This window comes from Phaseolus vulgaris, unplaced genomic scaffold (assembly GCF_000499845.2).
Source record: "Phaseolus vulgaris cultivar G19833 unplaced genomic scaffold, P. vulgaris v2.0 scaffold_15, whole genome shotgun sequence".
NCBI lineage: Eukaryota > Viridiplantae > Streptophyta > Magnoliopsida > Fabales > Fabaceae > Phaseolus > Phaseolus vulgaris.
The window spans coordinates 120535-144843 of NW_027174084.1; the positions used below are offsets into that span (position 1 = coordinate 120535).

At 25.2% G+C, this 24309-nt stretch overlaps 1 protein-coding gene across 2 annotated transcripts; it reads right to left on the bottom strand.

The window, feature by feature from the left end:
• Nucleotides 1–4943: 4943 nt before the first annotated feature.
• Nucleotides 4944–7850, bottom strand: LOC137817040 (uncharacterized). Of its 2 annotated transcripts, none has more exons than XM_068620253.1 (6): nucleotides 7574–7850; nucleotides 6675–6791; nucleotides 5901–6005; nucleotides 5636–5782; nucleotides 5319–5550; nucleotides 4944–5226 (listed from the first exon to the last, which is right to left on the bottom strand). In XM_068620253.1, the coding sequence occupies exons 1-5, from the start codon at nucleotides 7781–7783 to the stop codon at nucleotides 5320–5322; spliced, it is 810 nt and encodes a 269-aa protein (XP_068476354.1). In that variant the 5' UTR covers nucleotides 7784–7850; the 3' UTR covers nucleotides 4944–5226; nucleotide 5319. The 2 variants fall into 2 exon arrangements, with proteins under 2 accessions (XP_068476354.1, XP_068476353.1); XM_068620252.1 differs by having other exon boundaries at nucleotides 5319–5553; nucleotides 7574–7848.
• Nucleotides 7851–24309: the final 16459 nt, after the last annotated feature.

Below are 24309 nucleotides of genomic sequence, written 5' to 3' on the forward strand. Positions count from 1 at the left end.
ACCTATTTGGAGATAAAAAAAATAATTAGTCACTATTTTAATTAAATTAGATACTATTTTAGAGATTAAAAAATTATTGGTATCTAAAATTATTTATATTATTCGTGAAAGTATAGGAAAATTTATTGGATCTTTCTCTGCGTTTTTTGAAGTTCAGATTGCTCTGGTTGATGAGTTTTATGGGGTTATACATGCTATGGAGAAACTTTAAAAGATGTGACTTACTAATGTTTGACTAGAATGTGATTCTACTTTGGTTTGTGTTGCGTTTACGGCTAGGACTAATGTTCCTGGGATGTTTCATAATCGGTGGAATACTTATTTAATTACTATGAAAAAATCAGGTTTAGAGTTACTCATATTTCTCATGAAAGGAATGTGTGTGCTCATAAGTTAGCTAATTTATGATTTATTCATAGAGAATCTTTTCATTAGTATAATAGGCTATCATCTAGTCTAGTCTATTTTTAGAATTCTATATGAATATGTATCGTCTACCTATGTATTGTTTTTGTTAACATATGAGTTTTGGTATAGTCCTCCATATATATATATATATATATATATATATATTAATAATATTTTTTTTCTTTCATGCGATGACAAATGATTGTTGTTACTTGAGGTGTTAGCATAACTGAGAGATGTCAAGTTGCATAGTGATACCTAACATGACAACTTTTATTTAAACAAATAGTTTCTACTATTAATAAAAATTTATAAGATGAATTTTAAATTAATATCTAAATTTTAGAGACTAAAAAATTATTGGTATCTAAAATGATTTTTATTATTAATAAAAATTTACAAAATGGTTTCTAAAATGATATCTAAATTAGCTTTTAAGATTTTAGGTACTAATATTTTAGATTCTAAATTAGTCTATAAAAAATTAATAGACTAATTTAGAATATAAGTGATAAGTAATTAGTAGTTAAAATTTTGGTAGCTAATAATTAGATATTAATTTAGAAACTACTTTATAAATCTTTATTAATAATAGAAACTATTTTAGATACTAATAATTTTTTAAAGTTATAAAATGGTTTCTAATTTAACCAATATAGTAACTAATTATTTTAGTCTATAAAATTAGTTTTTATTTAATGATTTTTTTTTATATATAGTGTTAAATGTTTTTTTTCTAGTTCTCTGTATTCTTAATTTAAAAGGTGTATATGAAAAGGTTCTTTCGGTAGTTTTGTAGTCCTTGAACCTATTTAGAGTAATTTTGTGAAGGGTCGTAAGTTTGAAGTGGATGTTATATTAAAAAATTTGTATAAGGGTAGAAATATTTTTAAAATATATATATTTTAATTTAATTAGTTTTTTATTGATAAAAGAAAATCTTAATTATCCAGTACAAAGTGTAAAAAGATAAGAAGACATTGTATTTTGCAAGTAATAACAACTAATATTCGATATTTAGTTTTTGATGATGAATGTAATGACAGTTTGTATTTCAAGGACATCAATAAAGATAGGAGAAAAATACTTGTTAATCTTCATGGGCTTGGACAAGATGTTGGAAGGAAAAAAGATTCATTGAGATGGAGAAGATTTTATATATCTCAAGACATATGAACAACTTGATAATGCTGTTTTAATGATCTGTATAAAAATTGGTTTAAAAACTGAACTGGAAACAAATGTCTATTAGTCTAGTGTTGATTTACATAGGTGTTATCTCTTCTTACTAAAACATACTTTTTGTGTCTTGTACTACATGGAAGGAAGGAAACGTGTTGATTAAATGAGATGTAATCGTCATGACTTTTATTATTTATTTATTTATGTATAATTGATTTTGATATTGATGATAGAACCAATTTATGTAAGCTCTTTCTATGCGCATTATGATTTATTTAATTATTAAATCATGAAAGTATTATAGCTCATACAAGTGAGAGAATGTTAGAAAATTATATAAATTAATTTTATAATGTGACTCATATGAAATAGATGTTGGACTTTCGACCTCAAAATTATATATATATATATATTATGATATCTAATGAAAATCTAATTTGATGAAGATTGGGAAAGAATAAAAACGGATCATGTCTCTGCAAATGAGATTGTCTCACTGGTTGGTCATCAAGAAAAAATGTGACAATAACAGGAATGCAAGAGATAGATTGAGAGAAGGAGATTAAAGAAACTGCTTACATAGGGACTCTCATGGATCAAGGTAAATACTTATCTCTATTATAATGAATGTATGAAATGTGAGAATCATAGTTTGTAAGATCCTTATGATGATGATGTGCATTATTGTTTATTACTGTACACTTTTGATTTTACATGTTGCCCTCTATGCGGTGTGGAAGAGGAGTCAGTAAGTCATCTCTTCTTTGAGTGTAGGGTTTCTTGGAGAATTTGAGGGCTTTGTCTCGAGTGGTTGAGGTTTTCTTCGGTATTTCTTTGTGATGCACAAATGCTTTTTAAGATGTTTAAACCTTTAGGTTTGAAACATACTACTATTAGGTGTTGGGGTGGGATTCAGGTTGGTATTATAGGTAAAATTAGGAATAGGAATAGGGTTGTTTTCAAGAATTAATGGACGAATTGATCTGGTTGATGTTTTTACTGTGATACAAAGGAAGACATGGTCTTGAGTTACGGTAAAGGAAAGATTGACTGATTTCTCTTACTCGGATTGGTGTTTGAAACCTTTATGTTGTATGAGGTATTTGAGAAATTGATGTTAGGTGATTTATGTTTATTTATGTTTAAAGTTTTGACCAGGTTTGGAAGTTTTTGTGTGATTAGATTGTTGGTTTCCGTAATTTTCTTGCAGGTTTAGTTTGATATTTATGGCTCTTGGGTGTTTGATTTACTTTTGCTTCTTGACAAAGATCATATTCAATTGTTGGAGAAGGGTGTAGGATGATATTTATTTTGTGAGAACGAGTCTCCTTGGAGAGATGATGTATTTTTATTTTAATGTGATTATGCCTATATATCAGTCTCGTCATGTCTATTCTATATCACTTTGGTTGATATTTTGTAGAGTATGTTGAATTTTCAGTTAGTTAGGTATTAAAAAGTTTGGTTTAGATTTTTTTTATAAAGATTGTAACTTCCTTAAAGTGTTTCATTTTATTTTATTTATTCTTTATTGGTAAAAGAAACTAATATTATATTTATTTTTAATACTTAGATTTTCTTTGGGAATTAGGGTTTATAGAATGTATACAATTTGGCAAAGTCTAGTAAGATTTTTTCTTTTACTTACTATAACATGGATATGCAAATTTATAATAGACAAAAATCAGCAATAACATACATACATCTATAACATATTATTAAAAAAATATTAAATAAAATTTAATTTAAAAATAAAAAATAATTAACTACTATATTAACTAAATTACATATTATTTAAAATATATATATAAAATAATTTTTATTATTAATAAATACTTTCTAAATTAATATTTAATTTAGAATTTAAAGTAGGTGATAGTTAATTAAATATTAATTTAGAAACTACTTATTAATACTAAAAATTATTTTAAATATCAATAAATATTTTAGTTTTTAAAATAATATCTAATTTAATTAATTATTTTTTAATAAAATTAATTTTTATTTAATGATTTTTAAATAAATATCTTTAAAAAATACAAAATACATATATCTATGTAACAAAACAAATAAAATTCTTTGAAACTAATAAATAACATTCCAGGCAAATAAAAAAATAAAATATATCATTTAGATTATAAATTATATATGATACTATTTAAAAGGTTCTAAATATCTAAAATAACCAACAACTTATACTTAACAAAACTTAATGCATATTATTTCTTAACTTAAACTAAAATTCTACACATGTTATGTTAGACCAACCGAACTTAGTTATATTAGTAATAATTAATTAAATTATAACATTAGCTAACCGTTGTTTTCTATTTCATATCCTGCTTAGTTCCAAGTTGTAAAATATGTAAAAAATTTACTAAAATATGTAAAAAAAATTACTAAAATACAAAGGTTAAAGTAGTTGTAAAATATGTAAAAAATTTACTAAAATACAAAGTTAAAAGTAGTTGAATTGTTGAAGATTTGGAATGGTTCTTATTGAGAATATATATAGTTAGAGTCACAATGATGAATTTTTTTTTTTTCATGTTATAATATATGAGAATAACTTTATGTTATGATTACCAACCAAATATTAGAAAAGTGTGTGTACATGTGTAAGGGATATGCAGAAAAAAAATGGATTAGTTATCTGATGTAGTGTAGGTTTAGTATAACTATGAGCAACACCATTTACAACATGACATACAATTGTAAAAATATTCTAATAATCAAGTTATACTTATGCATACAATTACTAGAATAGGACTGTAAAAATATTGTAATAATCAAGTTATACTTATGAAGTATAAATTTTGAGAATGGTGCAACTAAGTTATACTTATGCAGTATAAATTTTGCATTATAAATTTTGAGAATAGTCTATAGCTACAAATGCAGACATATTATAGTATTAACCTAGTATAAGGATTTTTGGTTCATTAAAAAGGCTACAGAAACTAGTTTAGAAGTTGTGAGCACAGAAGAGAGGGTTTCTAATTATAAAAATATTGTTATAGTATCCTTTAATATTTATAAAACATTTTATTTATTTATTTATAAAAGATGTTGATTTTGATGAAAGGTCATTGGCAACTAATAACATATTTTGTTTTTGACATATTTCTCCCAGCTTAGAATATAATTTTCCTTTATTATTGTAATGTGTTATAAAACAATAAGATACAGTTTTGTGTCATAGCATGAAAAGATTGGCCTTTTAAGATTGGTATATTTTCCAAAATTCTAACAAGTGTCCAATGTGGCACTCAAAACAATTTTCTCCTATTTAATTCTAAAATGTAATTACATACTTCTGTCATGTGTAAGCCGATATTACTGAAATGAAATTTGGAAGCAAAAAACCATTTGTTTAAACATTAAAGGAATGCAGAAAGTTGATAATACAAACATATGCATATAAAGACAGACCAGTTGACACTATACAGTCTCAAGATTGAACTGAAATGAAGATGCAAGAACTACAAACATTACACAGTTTAGAAGTTGCTTTGATGTGCAATCGAAAAGCAACTCTATTATACAAACTACATAGTTTAAGATAAAGTTTCGCGGATAATCTCGTTCTCAGCTACAACCTGCACTCCATGGTGTTGCACATTCTCACAGTGAACCCTGCAAAGTGGAATGAAAAACAACTAGGTACTTTCTATACTTGTAAAAACCTTTAAACATATGAAAGAAGTACTAATTTATTTAAAACTTACCTCAGTTATTAGGTCCATTAACTCCATTACGGCCGATGGATTGTATAAATGTTTCCGACCACCTGAGCCTTTCAGAATCTGGCATAGGACAACCATCGATTACAGCATTCCAGGTTACTGATGGTCCAGACAGAATCCAGCTTAATTTTGCTGGTGGTGGTGTAGTTAGGTTATGCACGGAAGCTCCGCTGCTCTCTGGTTTGATTTTCTTCTGATAATCCAGCTTAACAGACTTCTTCAGAAGACATTCAATTAGTTGCATTTTATACACAATTGGTTTTTTATCACTATAAAGTCTTTGTAGTTTTGAAACTCACCCCAGATGAAATACCAGATGGAATGCCAGATGGAATAGAGTGTTTCCATGACATTGGAGTGATTTTCTCTTCTCTTGCTACTGAAGAGGGGTTGCAGACAGATTTTCCGTTATTAACACGAAGTCTTTTCTCTCCCGACATAGGTGACTGAATATGAAGCATACAAATTAAATTTAGTAGTGTCAAAACCATGCAGATATATGTTGAAACCACCACAGTACTAATTGTCAAACCAGAAAATAACTTTGTTATTTGGTTTTTTCACCTTGGGGGCTAGTCCAGCACTTGCACTTGTATTCTCATTTAACAAGAAATAATCTACAGCTCTCAAGGAACTTGATTGCTTTCCTACTCCAGACTCAATAAGATTCTGCAGAAAATATAACTTTAGATCAAAACAGTATGAGAACATTAAGCTACTAGTCTGACTCATATGTTGTAGCTTCAAATCAAGAGTAGCAAATGAACAATTAGAATTTAAAATTGCCAAAATGTGAGTCTGTGAATCACAGTTGTGTCTAACATCCAGCTCATTTGGCACTCATACTCCTGCATCAAACCAAAAAGATAGGAAAGAGTGGAACATTCACACTATTGTGAGGTAACCAAACTGGGGTATGCTACAAAAAAAGATGTACAGAACCCACACCTAAAACCTAGTTGATAAGAGAGGAAAATTTTCATTGTTAGTGGTCTCATTTCTCAGATTTAATCAAAATATAGATTGCCTTTTAGTTAATATTACTTTTACAAAACTGAATGTAATTTTCATCATATATATTAAAGCAAAAACGTCACCAAAGTATACATATTTGGATAATCAGTGCAAAATAGAAATGTCATACTAAGTCAGCTTCTTCTATTAGTGTTAGAGAGATTTCTCCATGGCAATCAATCCATTGGTTTGTCCGAAAGAGGTGCATTCCATTGAGTTGTGAAGATATAAAATTTATGTTATCTAAACAGGAAAATGTTTAATCATTTCAATGTTATTTTGTTGCCACAACAAAAATAAACAAAATATAAGATTAGAACTCACAGTGTTTGCTTTTTTTGGCTTCGATCTTCTTCTGGCAGGAAGACCCTCTCCTGCTAGATATCTCTGAACAGATGACAAAGAACGAAACTGCCTTCTGGTATGCGGTTCATAGTAATACTAAACAAACAAAATAACAAAAAAAAAACATTACAAATCAAATCCTTGCAAAAAAAAGGAAAGATACTCAATCTTTAATATCAAATGTGCTAAGTGAAGAAATGAATCACATAAAAAAAAAAAAACAAAAAACTAGTCTTCCGATTTTGTGTGTGTTGATTATCATAAATGGTAAATAGAAGTAAATTGTCTACTTAAAGATAATAACTTTCTTCCTTGTGAAATCTAAGTAACCCTTGTGAAAACCCTCATCAAATAGATACTTATTCAAGAGATTCATTGCTTCCCAAATAGATTTTATTTTTTCTTAAACATAAACTTGGAGATGAAGTAAACCACACACTTTGATGCTCATGATTATGTACCAACCTGTTAATCCAAAAAAACATTAATTATTTGCACAAAAATAGCAACACAGGAAGGGGAAAACGTCAGATTAACCCCAATCTAGGGCCAAAAACTATTTTCATACACACAGATAAAGTGATGAAACTCTGAGCAAGTACTAAAACAGCACCGTTTTGCACAACCACAACACACAATGCTTCAGACGCTTCCAATAACACTGTGTGCAGTTGCAGAGAGTTATTTAAAGTAATGAAAACAAAAAAACAAAAAAAAAACTTCTTGAACTGTATCATTTCCCTCTAGATGTGGTGGTTTGAGTAGATGCAAAACTTAGCGGTAACAACACTGATAGATGTGAGTAGATAAGAGTGATATAATATGCATGCATGCATGAATAAACAATGATAGATGAGTGAAGAAGATGAGAGGTATACCCTATCAACATGCGTAGGGTTATAGCGACGGGGTCTTTCCTCCACAATCCAACCATCAGGAAGATTAAACTGTGAGGAACTACCACCAATCTGCAATTCCCGTGAAAGGGTAGGTTTGCGACTCTGCTGTGGCCTCTGAACAATGTTGACAAGCTCTCGCGACTGTTCTTGAACTGGATTTAGCATTAACTGAGAGGGTTTCCACGCCATGCTAGGATACTGTGTATGCTTTGCTGCTAAGACTGAGAAGAGTGTGAGTGAGAGTGTATTTTGATCTGCGCCGGTTCTCTCATATATATCACAACCAAACATATATCTCTTTATTTCCAAAACTATCCACGCTTCTTACGTGTATATGTTTACAATCCACGTGTCTTCTATTGTAATTAATAGTATATAGGTGTATATAGGGTAAGGGAACTGAGACGTCAATATTTTGAGAACCGATAACTTATTAATTAAAAAGAAAAAAAATTCAAAAGATTCTATAATATTATATATTATTTTGTTTTTTTTTATATTTTTTAACTTTAAAAGTTGATAATGACGTTTTTTATATTTAGAAATTAACAATCTACTAACTGACATCTTTTTTAGTTTGATTATGGAAGTAGATAGTAATGTTGCTAATCTTGATTATGGGAATGGATGGTATCATTGCTGTGTTACTACATTAAATAGGTTTGACTTGTAATCTTAACTTTTTCTTAATCCTAGTGTGGAGTTTGGCTTTTAATAGTAATAATAATATTTAGTTTAGGATATATAATAAAACATGTCATTAGATTTAACCGATGCGACGATGGTTTAGGTTTATTTATGTCTTTTTCTTTACCTGCAGTATAACATGTAGTAAATAGTTAAATGATTATTAAAAATAATATATTATAAAAGATGCTGGGTGTAATTTTACTGAGAAAGAATAACATATAGATATCAAGTGAAAAGTTTCATTGCTGATAAAAAAATCAAGTGATGAAAAGTTAATATATATGTTAGTTCATTTTATATATTCTGACACAATTAATGGATGTATATAGAGGGAATCATTCACTAAACTCTAAAATCACTAAACTCTAAATTGCTCAAAACAATTTTTTTTTATCTCTCTGATTGTAGTCTGCAAGAACATTTTGTTATGAACAGAAGAACATAAATGAGTAATAAAAGAAAAAAAATTATAGAAAGATTTTTTTAAATGGTTAGAAGTTATTTAAGAAAGTGTCATTGATACAATTGTTCAATACATAATAAGTCCTTATATAGCTGATTAAGTGTAAAATTTATTGTGTTTTATTTTGGAGCATTATTTTATAACTTTTTAAATCATACATATAAAATCTCAATATTCAAGTCTTTTTAAAAGAAAAAAATTTACAATAAAAAAGTTATTGAACATAATTACACAAATTAAGAACAAAAGTTTTCCTCCACTAATATTAACAATAATGTAAAATAAAAAGAACTTTAGTATAATTCTTCCAACTTTTTGAGAGACAATATATAACACCTGAACAAAGCAACAGGTGATAACAAACAATAGAATAAGAATAATTATAAATCTACTACATTCAACGTGTATCAAATAAAATTAAAAAAAAAATCAATAATGTTAAATTTAAAACATGCATGGTCATTAACATGAGTAGCATATTATAAATATTATAACTTTAATAAATATTATAACTCTCCTAGTATCCTAGTATTATTAAAAAATAGACATATTTATTTACATAGTGTGAAACTTCAAAGGTTTATATTAGCTTAAGATTTGTTTTATTTTAAATGGTTATTGATCATCTCCTTCTAAATTTTATATATATCCTATAACATTTAATAATAAATATTCCACTCCTATATATTCATACTAAAATGAATAAATAAGTTTAAACTAAGTAAAAAAATTCATATGCCAAATGAAATGAAGGTCATTAGGTAGTAATTGTCCATTAATAATAAATGTCATACATTGCAATATTTTAATCTTTTAGTGTAAAATATTTCTACATGACCAACTTTAAAAAATTTTACAACAAAAAAAATAAATATAATATGGTAAATAAATAAGGAGAAACCATTACAGATTACAGAAAAGAAAAGTTAATAATAGGACCACTTTTTGTGTCAGGAGATATTAATAGGAGAATACAAGACCAAGAAGAGTGTGTAAAATAGAACGACAAAAACTGTGTACATTGCACACAGATTAAGAATCTGCATGCGGCACACAAAAAAAGAAGATCACGTGTGCGAGTCTTTTCATTCTTTCTCTTACCTTTTCTTTATTTTTTGACCAGTTTCAAACCATTCGTATCTACCATTCAAAATACAGTTAAAACAACAACTTTAAATTAATTGTCTTCCACACTCATTACTAATGAACACTCCATTGAGTTCAAAATTTAAATCTTTTTACACTCATATAAAAAAGTATATTCATTCTACTGTTTGTTTGGTTCATTTATGTTGAATTCATGATAAAGTAAATTGATTTATAAATCCATTTAACAAAAAAAAATAATCATTTAATTTTTTTAAAATGTTAAATTAAAATTAAAATTCAGAAATTTGTATTACATTATATGAAAATTTAAATTTGAAAAACAAAAATAATGTTAAAATATAACAAAATTGGAAATTTACACTACAAACAAATCATGAAATTGAAATCAATTTTAGAAACAAAAAATAATTAGTTGCTATAGTGACTAAATTAAAGACATTTTAAGAACTAAATAATGTTTTGTTTTCTAAAATAGTTTCTATTATTGTTAAATGGTTTTTAAATTGGTATCTAATCAGCAACCAAGATTTTTGCTACCAAATTTAAAATCTAAATAATTGGTAGTTAAAATCTTGATTGCTAATTAGATACCAATAAACTATTTATAAATAATAGAAGCTAATTTAGAAACTATTTTTACAACTAATTATTTTGTTCTAAAAAAGTGGTTTCTATTTGGTGATTTTAAAATTAAGAGGTGAGTTGGTATAATATTTTAATGTTTTTAATTTGTTATGCATTATGTATTATATGAAAATTTTAATTTCTAATTATAAATTATTGATTTATATGCATTATATTTTATTAAAAATATAAATAATGTATAACTGTCACAATATCTATTTAAAATGTTATTTATTTACAATTAGCATTTTATAAATAGATTATATTTGTTTCTCTACTCTCTCTTTTTTTAAAGACTCCTCTACCTAATTTAGACTAAAAGAAGTTAGTAGTGAAAATTTTGGATAAAAATCACTTTTAATTATTTTTTATGAATTTTACACAATCAGCTGAATAATACAAATAGATTAAACACAATCTGTTCACCAATAAAAAAAATCATTAAAAAACCTAAATTTAGAAACAAAATAATTAATCATTATATTAACTAAGTTAAATATTATTTTAAAAATTAATAAACTATTAGTTATTAAAGTGTTTTTAATATTAATAAAATTTTATAAAGTAATTTTTAAATTGATATATAGATTAACTATTAAGATTTTAGATTCTAAATTAGTTTTTAAAAGATTAATAAATACTAATTTATAATATAAGGTAGTTACTAACTAAAAACTTGATAATTAATTTATCTATCAATTTAATAACTATTTTATAATTATCTATACTTATATATAAAGGGAATTATTCTCTTAACTTTCATTTTATTTTCTTCCAATTTTATCTTTAGACTTATATTTTATTTTATTATTTTAAAAATATATGAAAGGAGATATTTGTCATTTTGTAACTTCTTTATTTTTAAAAACTAAATTTTAAATTTTAAATTTTAAATTTGAATTATAAATTATGGAGTAATTGTAAACATAATTCAAAATGTTTTGAGTTACTCCTCTTTTCACTTATTCAACTAAACATTTTCCTTCAAACCTCATTCTTCTCCCTATCTTCTTTTATGGTTGAGAAAAATCACTTACACCATCCAAGAACCTCTCTCCGCAACGTCATTACACATGTAATAACTTTCTCAATTAATAGTGAACCTTCTTTCCAAAAGTGTAACTGTGTGTAATAATGACGCAGAAAGAAGAAGAAGAAAGTTTCATGTTTTCAACAAACATAACTCTTTCATCCTTCTTAGGTATGCACATTTTCTTTTTCACTTTACCAAACTTCTTTGTTACACTTTTTATGATTATATATTATTTATCATTATATTTATTCGTCCCTCATTTCTCCTCTCTTTTCTCTACAAATTTGTTCTTCTTTTCTTTTGCAATTTTGTTCTTTAGTATCTTTATACACTTTTTTTCCCTCTCTTTTTCATTCTTCATGGGTGTGTTTTTGTGTCAATATCATGCGAGTACACATCTAAATATTTAGTGTAATTTGTTGTTTTTGATTTATTCTCTTTTATTCTCTTTGAACTTTTATTGAGTTTTTTCAAGGAGTGAGAGAGATTTTAAATTTTGATTTTTTAATTTTGAATTTTGAATTTTGAATTTTGAATTTTTAATTTTAAATTTGGAATTATAAATTTTGAATTTTGAATTTTGAATTTTAAATTTTAAATTTTAAATTTTAAATTTTGAATTTTGAATTTTAAATTTTGAATTTTAAATTATGGAGTAATTGTAAACATAATTCAAAATGTTTTGAGATACTCCTCTTTTCACTTATTCAACTAAACATTTTCCTTCAAACATCATTCTGCTCTCTTTCTTCTTCAAGTGTTGAGAAAAACCACTTACATCCCAGAGCCTCTCTCCACAACGTCATTAAACATGTAATAACTTTCTCAATTAACGTTGGATCTAAGAAGTGAATCTTTTTTTCAAAAGTGTAACTGTGTGTAATAATGATGTATGAAAGAAGAAGAAGAAGAAAGTTTTATGCTTTCAACAAAAAGAACACTTTCATTCTTCTTAGGTATACACATTCTTTTCTTCACTTTACCCAACTTTTTGTTACATTTTTTATGATTATATATTATTTATCATTATATTTATTCGTCTTTCATTTCTTCTTTCTTTTCTCTACAAATTTGTTCTACTTTTATTTTGCAATTTTGTTCTTTCGTATCTTTATGCACTTTTTTTTCCTCTCTTTTTCATTCTCACTAGGTGTGTTTTTTTATCAATATTATGCGAGTACACATATGAATATTTTGTGTAATTTTTTTGTTTTTGATCTATTCTTTTTCATTCTCTTTGAACTTCTACTGAGTTTTTTCCAGAGGGAGTGAGAGAGATTTTGAATTTTGAATTTTAAATTTTAAATTTTGAATTTTGAATTTAAATTTTAAATTTTAAATTTTGAATTATAAATTATGGAGTAATTGTGAACATAATTTAAAATGTTTTGAGTTATTTCTCTTTTCACTTACTCAACTAAATATTTTCCTTCAAACCTCATTCCTCTCCCTTTCTTCTTCAATGATTGAGAAAAACTACTTACACCATTCAAAAACTTGTCTCCGCAAAGTCATTAAACATGTAATAACTTTCTTAATTAACGTTGGATCTAAGAAGTGCACCTTTTTTTCAAAAGTGTAATTGTGTGTAATAATGATGCAGGAAAGAAGAAGAAGAAAGTTTCATGCTTTCAACAAAAAGAACTCTTTCATTCTTCTTAGGTATGCACATTCTCTTCTTCACTTTACTCAACTTATTTGTTACATTTTTTATGATTATATATTATTTAACATTATATTTATTCGTTTCTCATTTCTCCATTTTTTCTCTACAAATTTGTTCTACTTTTCTTTTACAATTTTGTTCTTTAGTATCTTTGTGCACTTTTTTTCCTCTTTTTTTCATTCTTCATGGGTGTGTTTTTGTGTCAATATTATGCGAGTACACATCTAAATATCTTGTGTAATTTTTTGTTTTTGATCTATTCTCTTTCATTCTCTTTGAACTTTTACTGAGTTTTTTTCCAGAGGGAGTGAGAGAGATTTTAAATTTGGAATTTGGAATTTTGAATTTTGAATTTGGAATTATAAATTATGGAGTAATTGTAAACATAATTCAAAATGTTTTGAGTTACTCCTCTTTTCACTTATTCTTCTCTCTTTCTTCTTCAAGTGTTGAGAAAATCCACTTACATCCGAGAACCTCTCTCTGCAACGTCATTAAACATGTAATAATTTTTTCAATTAACGTTGGATGTAAGAAGTGAACCTTTTTTCCAAAAGTGTAACTGTGTGTAATAATGATGTAGGAAAGAATTTATGTTTTCAACAAAAAGAACTCTTTCATTCTTCTTAGGTATGCACATTCTCTTCTTCACTTTACCAAACTTCTTTGTTACAGTTTTTATGATTATATATTATTTATCATTATATTTATTCGGTTCTCATTTCTCCTTTCTTTTCTCTACAAATTTGTTCTACTTTTATTTTGCAATTTTGTTCTTTCGTATCTTTATGCACTTTTTTTCCCCTCTTTTTCATTCTCACTAGGTGTGTTTTTTGTCAATATTATGCGAGTACACATATGAATATTTTGTGTAATTTTTTGTTTTTGATCTATTTTTTTCATTCTCTTTGAACTTCTACTGAGTTTTTTCCAGAGGAAGTGATAGAGATTTTGAATTTTAAATTTTAAATTTTGAATTTTGAATTTTAAATTTTGAATTATAAATTACGGAGTAATTGTGAACATAATTTAAAATGTTTTGATTTATTTCTCTTTTCACTTATTCAACTAAACATTTTACTTCAAACCTCATTCCTCTCCCTTTCTTCAATGATTGAGAAAAACCACTTACACCATCCAAAAACCTCTCTCCGCAATTGTCATTAAACATGTAATAACTTTCTCCATTAACGTTGGATCTAAGAAGTGCACCTTTTTTTCAAAAGTGTAATTGTGTGTAATAATGATGCAGGAAAGAAGAAGAAGAAAGTTTCATGCTTTCAACAAAAAGAACTCTTCCATTCTTCTTAGGTATGCACATTCTCTTCTCCACTTTACCCAACTTATTTGTTACATTTATGATTAGATATAATTTAGCATTATATTTATTCGTCTCTCATTTCTCCTTTTTTTTCTCTACAAATTTGTTCTTCTTTTCTTTTGCAATTTTGTTCTTTCGTATCTTTATGCACTTTTTTTCCTCTCTTTTTCATTCTCACTAGGTGTGTTTTTGTGTCAATATTATGCGAGTACACATTTGAATATTTTGTGTAATTTTTTGTTTTTGATTTATCCTCTTTCATTCTCTTTGAACTTTAATTGAGTTTTTTTTCCATAGGGGTGAGAGAGATTTTGAATGTTGAATTTTAAATTTTAAATTTTGAATTATAAATTTTGAATTATAAATTATGGAGTAATTGTAAACATAATTCAAAATATTTTGAGTTACTCCTTTTTTCACTTATTCAACTAAACATTTTCTTTCAAACCTCATTCTTCTCCCTTTCTTCTTCAATGGTTGAGAAAGACCACTTACATCATCTAAGAACCTCTCTCTGCAATGTCATTAAACATATAATAACTTTCTCAATTAACGTTGGATCTAAAAAGTGAACTTTTTTTCCAAATGTAACTGTGTGTAATAATGATGCAGAAAGAAGAAGAAGAAAGTTTCATGCTTTCAACAAAAAGAACTCTTTCATTCTTCTTAGGTATGCACATTCTCTTCTTCACTTTACCCAACTTCTTTGTTACATTTTTTATGATTATATATTATTTATCATTATATTTATTCGTCTCTCATTTCTCCTTTTTTTCTCTACAAATTTGTTCTACTTTTCTTTTGCAATTTTGTTCTTTAGTATCTTTATGCATTTTTTTCCCTCTCTTTTTCATTCTTCATGGGTGTGTTTTTGTGTCAATATTATGTGAGTACACATCTAAATATTTTGTGTAATTTTTTATTTTTTATTTATTCTCTTTCATTCTCTTTGAACTTTTACTGAGTTTTTTCCAAAGGGAGTGAGAGAGAGAAAACAATGAAGATCACACGTCATTGTTGGTGCTTGGATGCACATATGAATGTTATGATCCTATGATTCTCGTGCAAACGCTTCCGACAATGAAGATCACTTCGGCTACTCCTTACACCACATCCTTTTTTTACAAACAATCCATTTGACAACATTTACTATATTTGATAAGTATTTTTGCTTCTTTAATCAAATATAACTTCCTCTCTTTATGTTACAAAAAATATTAACTAAGATGGAAAAACAGTGGTAAGAATATACTAGTAATGGCGGTCATAACAACCCTTGTTGCCTATCCAGAAGAAATAATATCTTTGTATCAGCAAGTATGATCATATACACAAGTTGTTGAAGGCATTTGCCTTAAGAAGTGTTGCATTGCACGAGTGATCTGTTAGTTACAAAGTTGAGAACATATCTGTTGTTGAGCATCTGTCGAGCTAGTTTTTGAAAGAGGAAAAATCTCATTTTTCCCACTCCTAAAGCATGTTATGTTAAGCTGATTTCCCATTTGGATTGATTGCATCATTGCATCAGAAAACAATCGTATCAAAACCAACCAACTTAGATATCAAAAAAACATTGTAAGCAAACTTCTTAAGATATGCCTGTAAGATTCTCTTAATGCCAAAACTTAATGTCTGAGAATTCAACCACATTATCTTAAGAAGTTTGCTTACAATTGATATCTAAGTTGGTTGGTTTTGATAAGGATGTTTTCTGATACAATGCTACAGTCAATCCAAATGGGAAATCAGCTGAACATAACATGCTTGAGCAATGGGAAAAGTAAGATTTTTCCTCTTTCAAAAACTAGCTCGATGGATGCTCAACAACAAATATGTTCTCAACTTTGTAACTAATAGATAACTCGTGCAATGCAACATTTCTTAAGGCAAATGTCTTCAGCAACTTGTGTATATGATCATACTTGCTGATCCAGAGATATTATTTCTTCTGGATAGGCAACAAGGGTTGTTATGACCACCATTACTAGTATCTTCTTACCACTGTTTTTCCATCTTAGTTAATATTCTTTTGTAACATAAAAAGAGGAAGATATATTTGATTAAAGAAGAAAAATACTTATCAAATGTTGTCAAATGGATTGATTGTAAAAAAAATGCACAATTTAAAGGAATATCTTTGATATTCATCATTTGAACAAATGATTTCTTTATTTCTATAATGTAATACTTCTTAATCACTTATATAATTAGTAAAAAGTTGAATAACCATATTAGTAAAATCTATTATTGGGCTTTCAAAGTCAAGCATAAATCAGATGACATCATTGATAGGTACAAGGCTCGTTTGGTTACCAAAGGATATACATACTCAAACTGAAGGTATTGAGTATTTTGAGGGTTTCTCTTCGGTAGTTAAAATTACTACTATTCGATTTATTTTGTCTTTAGCAAGTGCTAAAGGATGAATTCTTCATCAACTAGATGTGAATAATGATTTTCTTCATGGCGATCTTGATGAAGAAATTTACATGACTCCTCCCGTATGCCTTACTCTTTCTCGTCCAACGCAAGTTTGTAAACTTAGAAAAATCTTTATATGGACTAAAGCATGAGAGTCATCAATGGATCTCAAAACTAAATCCGACTGTAATACAACTTGGTTAGGATCAAAGTATTGCTAATCATTCTTTATTTATTCGCACAGACAATCATTCTTTCATCGCGTTGATACCATATTAGTTTTGTATATCTCATATAGAAAAAAAAGGGAGAAAAAAAATATATTTTATTAATCAATAATTGTTACAATTTACATTATTGAGTGTTATATATTTATATAACACATAAAAAGATAAAAAAAAATAACTATTACTGATAAAACAATTATAATCGATAGTTACAACTAATAAAATAGTTACAACTAAAAAGGTAGTTACAACTGAAAATCTAAAATATTATATGAGATCCTTTTTATCATCTAATAAACCATGTCAAATAATATTTATTAAAGTTATGGAACAAAATAATGCTTTCAGAAAATTTATAAATTCATATTATATATTATTTGTCTATTTTGAGAATAAAAAATTACAAATTTTGGAAAGATTGAAATTAGAAAAAAAAGTTTAGTGAAATATAAAATAGAAATACACAATTCATAAGAACTAAATATAATATTTTTATAGAGATAAAGCACGAAGGAATTTTTTTACAAAAAACAAATAAAAATATGATTAAATATAATTTTTCATCCTTATATTTTTACGTAAAAATAGTTTTTACCTTAGAACAAATTTTACGTACTTATAATAAAGAAATTATTGAAATAAGTTCAATTTGTTAGTAAAGTTTTGATAATTAACTAAATAAATATTTTAAATTTTATTAATAATAAAATTTATTTTAAATATCAATAATTTTTTTAATTTTTATAATAATATATAATTTAGTTAATATAATAATTAATTATTTTTATCTTTAAAATTAATTTTTATTTAATAATTTTTTTTAATATTATATGAGTAAATATAAAAAAATTAAGTGAATATTTTTTAATTATTTTATATTTATAGTTTTTACTGATCGAAACTGTTATGAAAAGATATTAAATAAATATTATAAATAAATACTATAAAATATACCATGTCCATATTAACATCGGATTTATACTAAACAATTGTTAATTCAAGTGATTATAGATTGTATTTTTTATTTATTTATTTTTTGTGTTCTATTTTTCTTCTTCTTCATGGTCTAGACAGTCAAATCCAGAATTCACGTAGGTACACGTCTATTTTATAAAGATTATATCATATTTAAATATTAAATTGATAAAGTGATTTTTTTTTTCAAAAATTAGATTTTATTAATATAACTTATACAATTTGTTTAAGCTAGCATATAAAAAATTGAAAATAGTGACATCTAATTAAGTTACGTGAGTCTGAATACTGATAATGAAAGGGGAGAGGTCCACTGTGGCATATTTCAAGATAGAATTAAAAAAGGAAATAATATTTTCACAACTTTTAATTTTTTAAATAGATTTAGATATAAATATATATAATAAAGAATAAATTTATAATTAAATAATGTAAAAAATATTAAAATAATAATATTAATATAATATATAATGTGATTATATAAAAATTCTCGACATTACCTTAAAAAAAAAGCTTTAGTACAACTCGTGCATGTCACACTCAAGCTTTTTCTTGGTATGAATTAATCCATTGGAGAAATTTAGAGAATGTTATTTATTTGTTAAATGTATTAACAGATTCTTTTTTTCAATCAACGATAAAGAATATATCGAAAATAGAATCATTATATTCCAATTCAATATAAAAAACAACCTAAAAAAACAGCAAAAATCTTACTGAAAATTAATCTATAAGTATATTCTCGTTATTTTTCTATAAGTTTATCTAAATTAAATTAAAATTTCTCTGTTCAACCATAATTTGTTTGTCTTATATAAAGAACATTATTGAAAATCTCCGTTCAAGTTTAACTGAAATTTTCTTCCATGTATTATAGTCCAAATCCAAGAGGAAATCTACAACGAGAAATAGTATTCTCCAAAATAACATACAACATAAAATATAAATTAATTTGTTACAAAATATTTCATAACAAATAATGACATCTAGTAAATTTTATGTAAATTTTTCTTTTTTTTTTCTTTCTAAAAAATACCACTATCTTTTCTCATCTCTTTTTCTAATATTTTAAACTAGTTATATTTTTTCTTAATCAAATAATATGAGTGTTAATGGTGATAGTGGTGACAAGTTGGGTAAAAGTTTATTTCACACCTTGAACATCAGACTAAGGTATTGATCATAAGTACATTTCTTCACTTTTAAAGCATTTACCATAATTTTTTTTATAATAATTGAGAGTAAAATCCATTATTTTAAAATAAAATCTATATAATTGGATAAAATTTGAATATAATTATTACTTAAATATGGTTTTAATTACATTTTTCTCTTATCTTTTGATCTTGACCATTTACAAAGATTATGGATTTTATTAATGATAATGTTTTTTCTTTCTTTCTTTTTTTTTTAATAATTTTTTCATGTGATGTCAAATGATTGTTGTTACTTGAGATGTCAATATAGTTGGGATGTCAAGTTGCATAGTGATATCTAACATAAAAGCTTTTATTTTAAAAAAATTAATGATAATGCAGACGAAGAATTACAACACATTGAAATATGGAAAGTCATGTTGAAGAAGGAATGAACGGTCTCACACGTTACACCCATTAGATGGTCTTCCCAAAGCGTCTCATGATGGGTGCTCAATTTTAGGAATGGAAGATATTGATTGGACAATTTTATTACATTATAAGGAAACAAGAATCGAAATCAACTCAATCTTATGCAAGATATTCTCTCAATTTTCACAATAAAAGACTCTTTTGCAGAACGCGTAAAAAAAAGCAAATATTCTTTGAAGTTATTATTCAAGTAAATCTTCTTAAATATTTTTCAAAGTGACACTCTGGGCTTAATTATAATTATTGCGCAAATCTAAATTGAGTTTGGAACAATACATTTGGAAGAAGCGAGAATGAGATCGAGAATCGATAAAGAAAGAGAACATAAGTTGAATAAATTGAAATAGAGAAATGAAATATTTGATAATTGTTAAACAATATCCTAAGACAGATTTTGAATTCGATTTTGTGCAAAGAAAAGAAGATTATAAAACAAACTTCATATGAAGAACATGGACATCGAGTTTCATAGTCAAATTAAACCTAGATTTATTTTTGTTTTACTTTTGTCTTTCTTGTGGAAGGCTAAACTTTCTGTGTTGATTCCTTTGTAATTCCCATTGAGTTTTAAGGGTTTGGTCAATATAAGTTTCGTGTTTCAATTCTCTGTAATAATTTGTTTTAATCCTTTGGTCTTTCTAAAATCTGATTTTTGTAAAAAGTTATTATCGAATGCATGTTGAAGGTTCAATTATTTTCACTAATTTAGATTTCTTGGTTAGTTCGTATTGTTCTAATCAATCTCTTGAACACATGATTCAAGAGGTAAAAGAAAAATATCACATAAGTAGACTACAAGTGAGGTATTGAATACATCAGTAGATGCATGCTTTGTTGATTCGGTTGAATTTGACTAACGCGTGATTGATTTAGTTTACCGTGTGGGAAGATTGAAGGATGATAATATTTAGATAACCTTTAGGCATAGTTTGTTTTTGACGATAGAAAAGCAAAGATTTACTGTGCTTACCGAAAGTTAGAAAACCAAAGCATTTTTTTTAAAAAAAAAAAACACGAAAATCAAGAAATTTTATAAGTTCAGAATTTTCTTCCCAAAATGCGAAGAAATGCGAAGAAAGTTACGTGTATATATATATATATATATATATTATTTAATTAATTAATTTTAATTTACTTTTTTACCCTTTATTTTAAATTCAAATTATTTTTATTTTTATTTAAAATAAAATTACAATTTAAATCTAAAAAATATAATTAAAATTATACAAAATAATTATTATATAATAACATAATTAATTATATTTTATATATAATAAGTTATAAATAAAAATAAAAATAAAAATAAATATATTTTTTAATAATAAAAAATAATTTTATATAATAGTTATATTAATTACAAAAGAGTAAAAAAATAATAATTTTATTTAATATAAAAATAAGTTTTTATCAAATATTTATAATTATAAATATTTAAATAATATTTTAATTAAAAATGATTATAATTTATAAATAAATCAATTAAATTAATGATTTAACAATTTTTAAATATAAGGATAAATTTGTAAATTTACATTTTTATCAATTAAAAATAATATAATTTCAATCACACCCATCACATCATTTACAATTTTTCATAAACTTTCCCTACACTTTCCACTTTATTTACCTTAATCCAAACACCATAACTTTCTTCACATTTTCCTTTCAAATCATCTCAAATCCACCCCTCCATTTCTACTCTCTAATCCAAACAAAACATTAAAGTATTCATTGGTGGAAGAACTCACTTTGTTCTTATTTATCTTACAACGTCTTATATTCTCCTACTAAACAATCACAATCTCCCTTAGTGTTATTACTAACTTTTATTGCTTGCATATATATTTTTAATACTGATTATTTTATTTATTATTAGATTTATTGAGAGACAACTCGGGATCATTTAACCATAATTATATTATCATTTCTTTGATGTTAGACTCTGCACTGAAATATATACTTCTTTTAATTTAAATACAAAACGACGGTTATCAAATGAATCAAATCTTAGTCTCTAATATGTTGTCTACTTAATACAAAACTTCTAAAAAAACATAAATTGATATTCTCTATTATATATTTATTTTATACTTATATTTATATATTAATATATAATTAAAACAATCCAAATGGATTAGACATTGTATCATGACTTTGTTTATAGTCTTAAACATATATGACTTATTATGAGATTGATTTATATAGAACTATTTTATGTTGGATAATTCATACTTCTTTTCTCTTGTTGTATTTAAACCCTTTTCAGACTCTACTTTGTACATGATTAAATGAGATTACAAATAAAAAATTTATCAAATATAAAATTAGTAGACTTTATTAGAGATGTTTATATATATTCTTTCGAAAATACTTTTCCTTTTATTTTTAATCTTGTATTAAATAATACTATATCATGTTTATATCATATTTAGTTATAGTTATACGAAAGGTGTTATTGTTTATATTTGATGGAGATCTAATTGAACGCACTGGAGAAACTATCCAAGAAGGTTCTAGAATAGTTCACGTCTTAATGTTATAAACACCATAGCTTCATTCCACCAACCTAATTCTTCAATACGGGTATCACAAAAGACAAACAACATTAAAAATTATAAAAAGGTATTTTTATGATAAAATCAACCAAAATTTAAATTCTTAAAATCTATCCTTTTGCGCTAGAAAATGTTATAATAAATTATTTACAATATTGTTTATATAAATGTTGTTCTTACATATTATTTATTTAAATCATTTAGCCAAACTTATAATAATAGGTTTTAAAGAATTTATATAAGAAAAATGTTAAATAGTTGTCATAAAAATGAAATTAATTTTTACACGAGTTCGATTATTATCTTATCAAAATTAAATATTTCTCAAAGATCTTTTATTAGTTATAATTATTCTGGATCCACTTACTGTTTGATAATTGTAAGCATTAGGAGTTTTATATGTATTTATTTTTATGTGTATATTTTTAATTAGATACATTTATAGTTTTAGAATATGTTATGCCTTACTTTAGAGAAATTGTGATTTGTATATGGAAATTGTGAAATATGTATTATTTTTGGAAATTGTTATAATATTAATAGTATAATTGTTTATTTGAATCGATGAAATCTCATTTGAGATGTTTGAAACACTAATGTAAAATATAGGTTTTTTATATTTCAATTACTATGTTTTTTTTATAAACAACTAAATTAAATGGACCTACTTAAGGGTGCTCCAACATTTCAATTACTATGTGAATTGACCAAATATATGACATTATTTTAATTCATGAAAATACATCTGAGGCACGTGTCCCTTATATTCATTTTCTTGTTAAAATTGAATCCATTTTGAAGAGTTTAATCACGAGCAATCCTATAAAAAAAATATTGTTATCTTGTGATTTTGCTGTTGATTTTTAAATTTGTGTTCAAATATTGATTTTTTTTCAAAAATAAAGTAGACTCTATTTTTTTAAAAGTATAAATTTATAAGAACTAAATTATTTTAGTCCTATAAGAGTAAATCTATTAAATTGTTTTAAAATATTTAATTCTTATATTTAGACTTAATTACATGAACTTATTATAAATAAAAAATAAAGGACTAAAATATATACACTACAAGAAAATCATGAAATAGAAACCAATTTTTAGAGACCAAAATAATTAGTTACAATAGAAACTAAAATAGAGACCATTTTAGAAACTAAAAAAAATGGTTTTTAAATTAGTTTATATTATTGTTAAATAGTTTATAAATTGGTATCTAATTAACAACTAAGGTTTTAACTACCAATTATTTAGTTTCTAAATTTGGTAGCAAAAACCTTGGTTGCTAATTAGATATCAATTTAGAAACCATTTAACAATAATAGAAAATAATAGAAACTAATTTAAAAACCAAATTTCTTTTTAATTTCTAAAATAGTCTCTAATTTAGTTACTATTGCAACTAATTATTTTGGTTTCTACAAATTGGTTTTTATTTCATGATTTTCTTGTACTGTTATCATAGTCCCTAAGATTAAAATATAAGAACTAAAAATTAAAAAATGATGCTAGCAGAACAAGTTTAATTCATTAAAAAATTCATTAGTACCTGGAATTAAATTATCTCCATTAGACAAAATCAACTTATGGAACTTATTTATATTTTATTTAGATTTTAAAGTAACTTTTGAAACTACAAGACAAATAAAAAAGTTAATATTATAATATTTTTAACCTTAGAACTAAATTATCTTATTCCGTTATAAGAATTTGATTGGTTAACTTCGATAACGACATAAGAATATGGAAAAACACACAACCATATCTTTTAAATCTTAGTACTGATTTGATAAAGTATGTAATATTAGTATTAATTTGATAAAGTGTGTAATCTTAGTAGTAATTTGACAAAAATGTGTAATTTTAGTATATGTATATTTAATTGAGATTTTGTACTTATTTTAATAATTTTATTGATTTAACATTTTTTATTCATAAGTGAATCTTATTTTCCTAATATAAATAACTAAATATTAATAATTTGTATTAAATATTCCATTTAGAC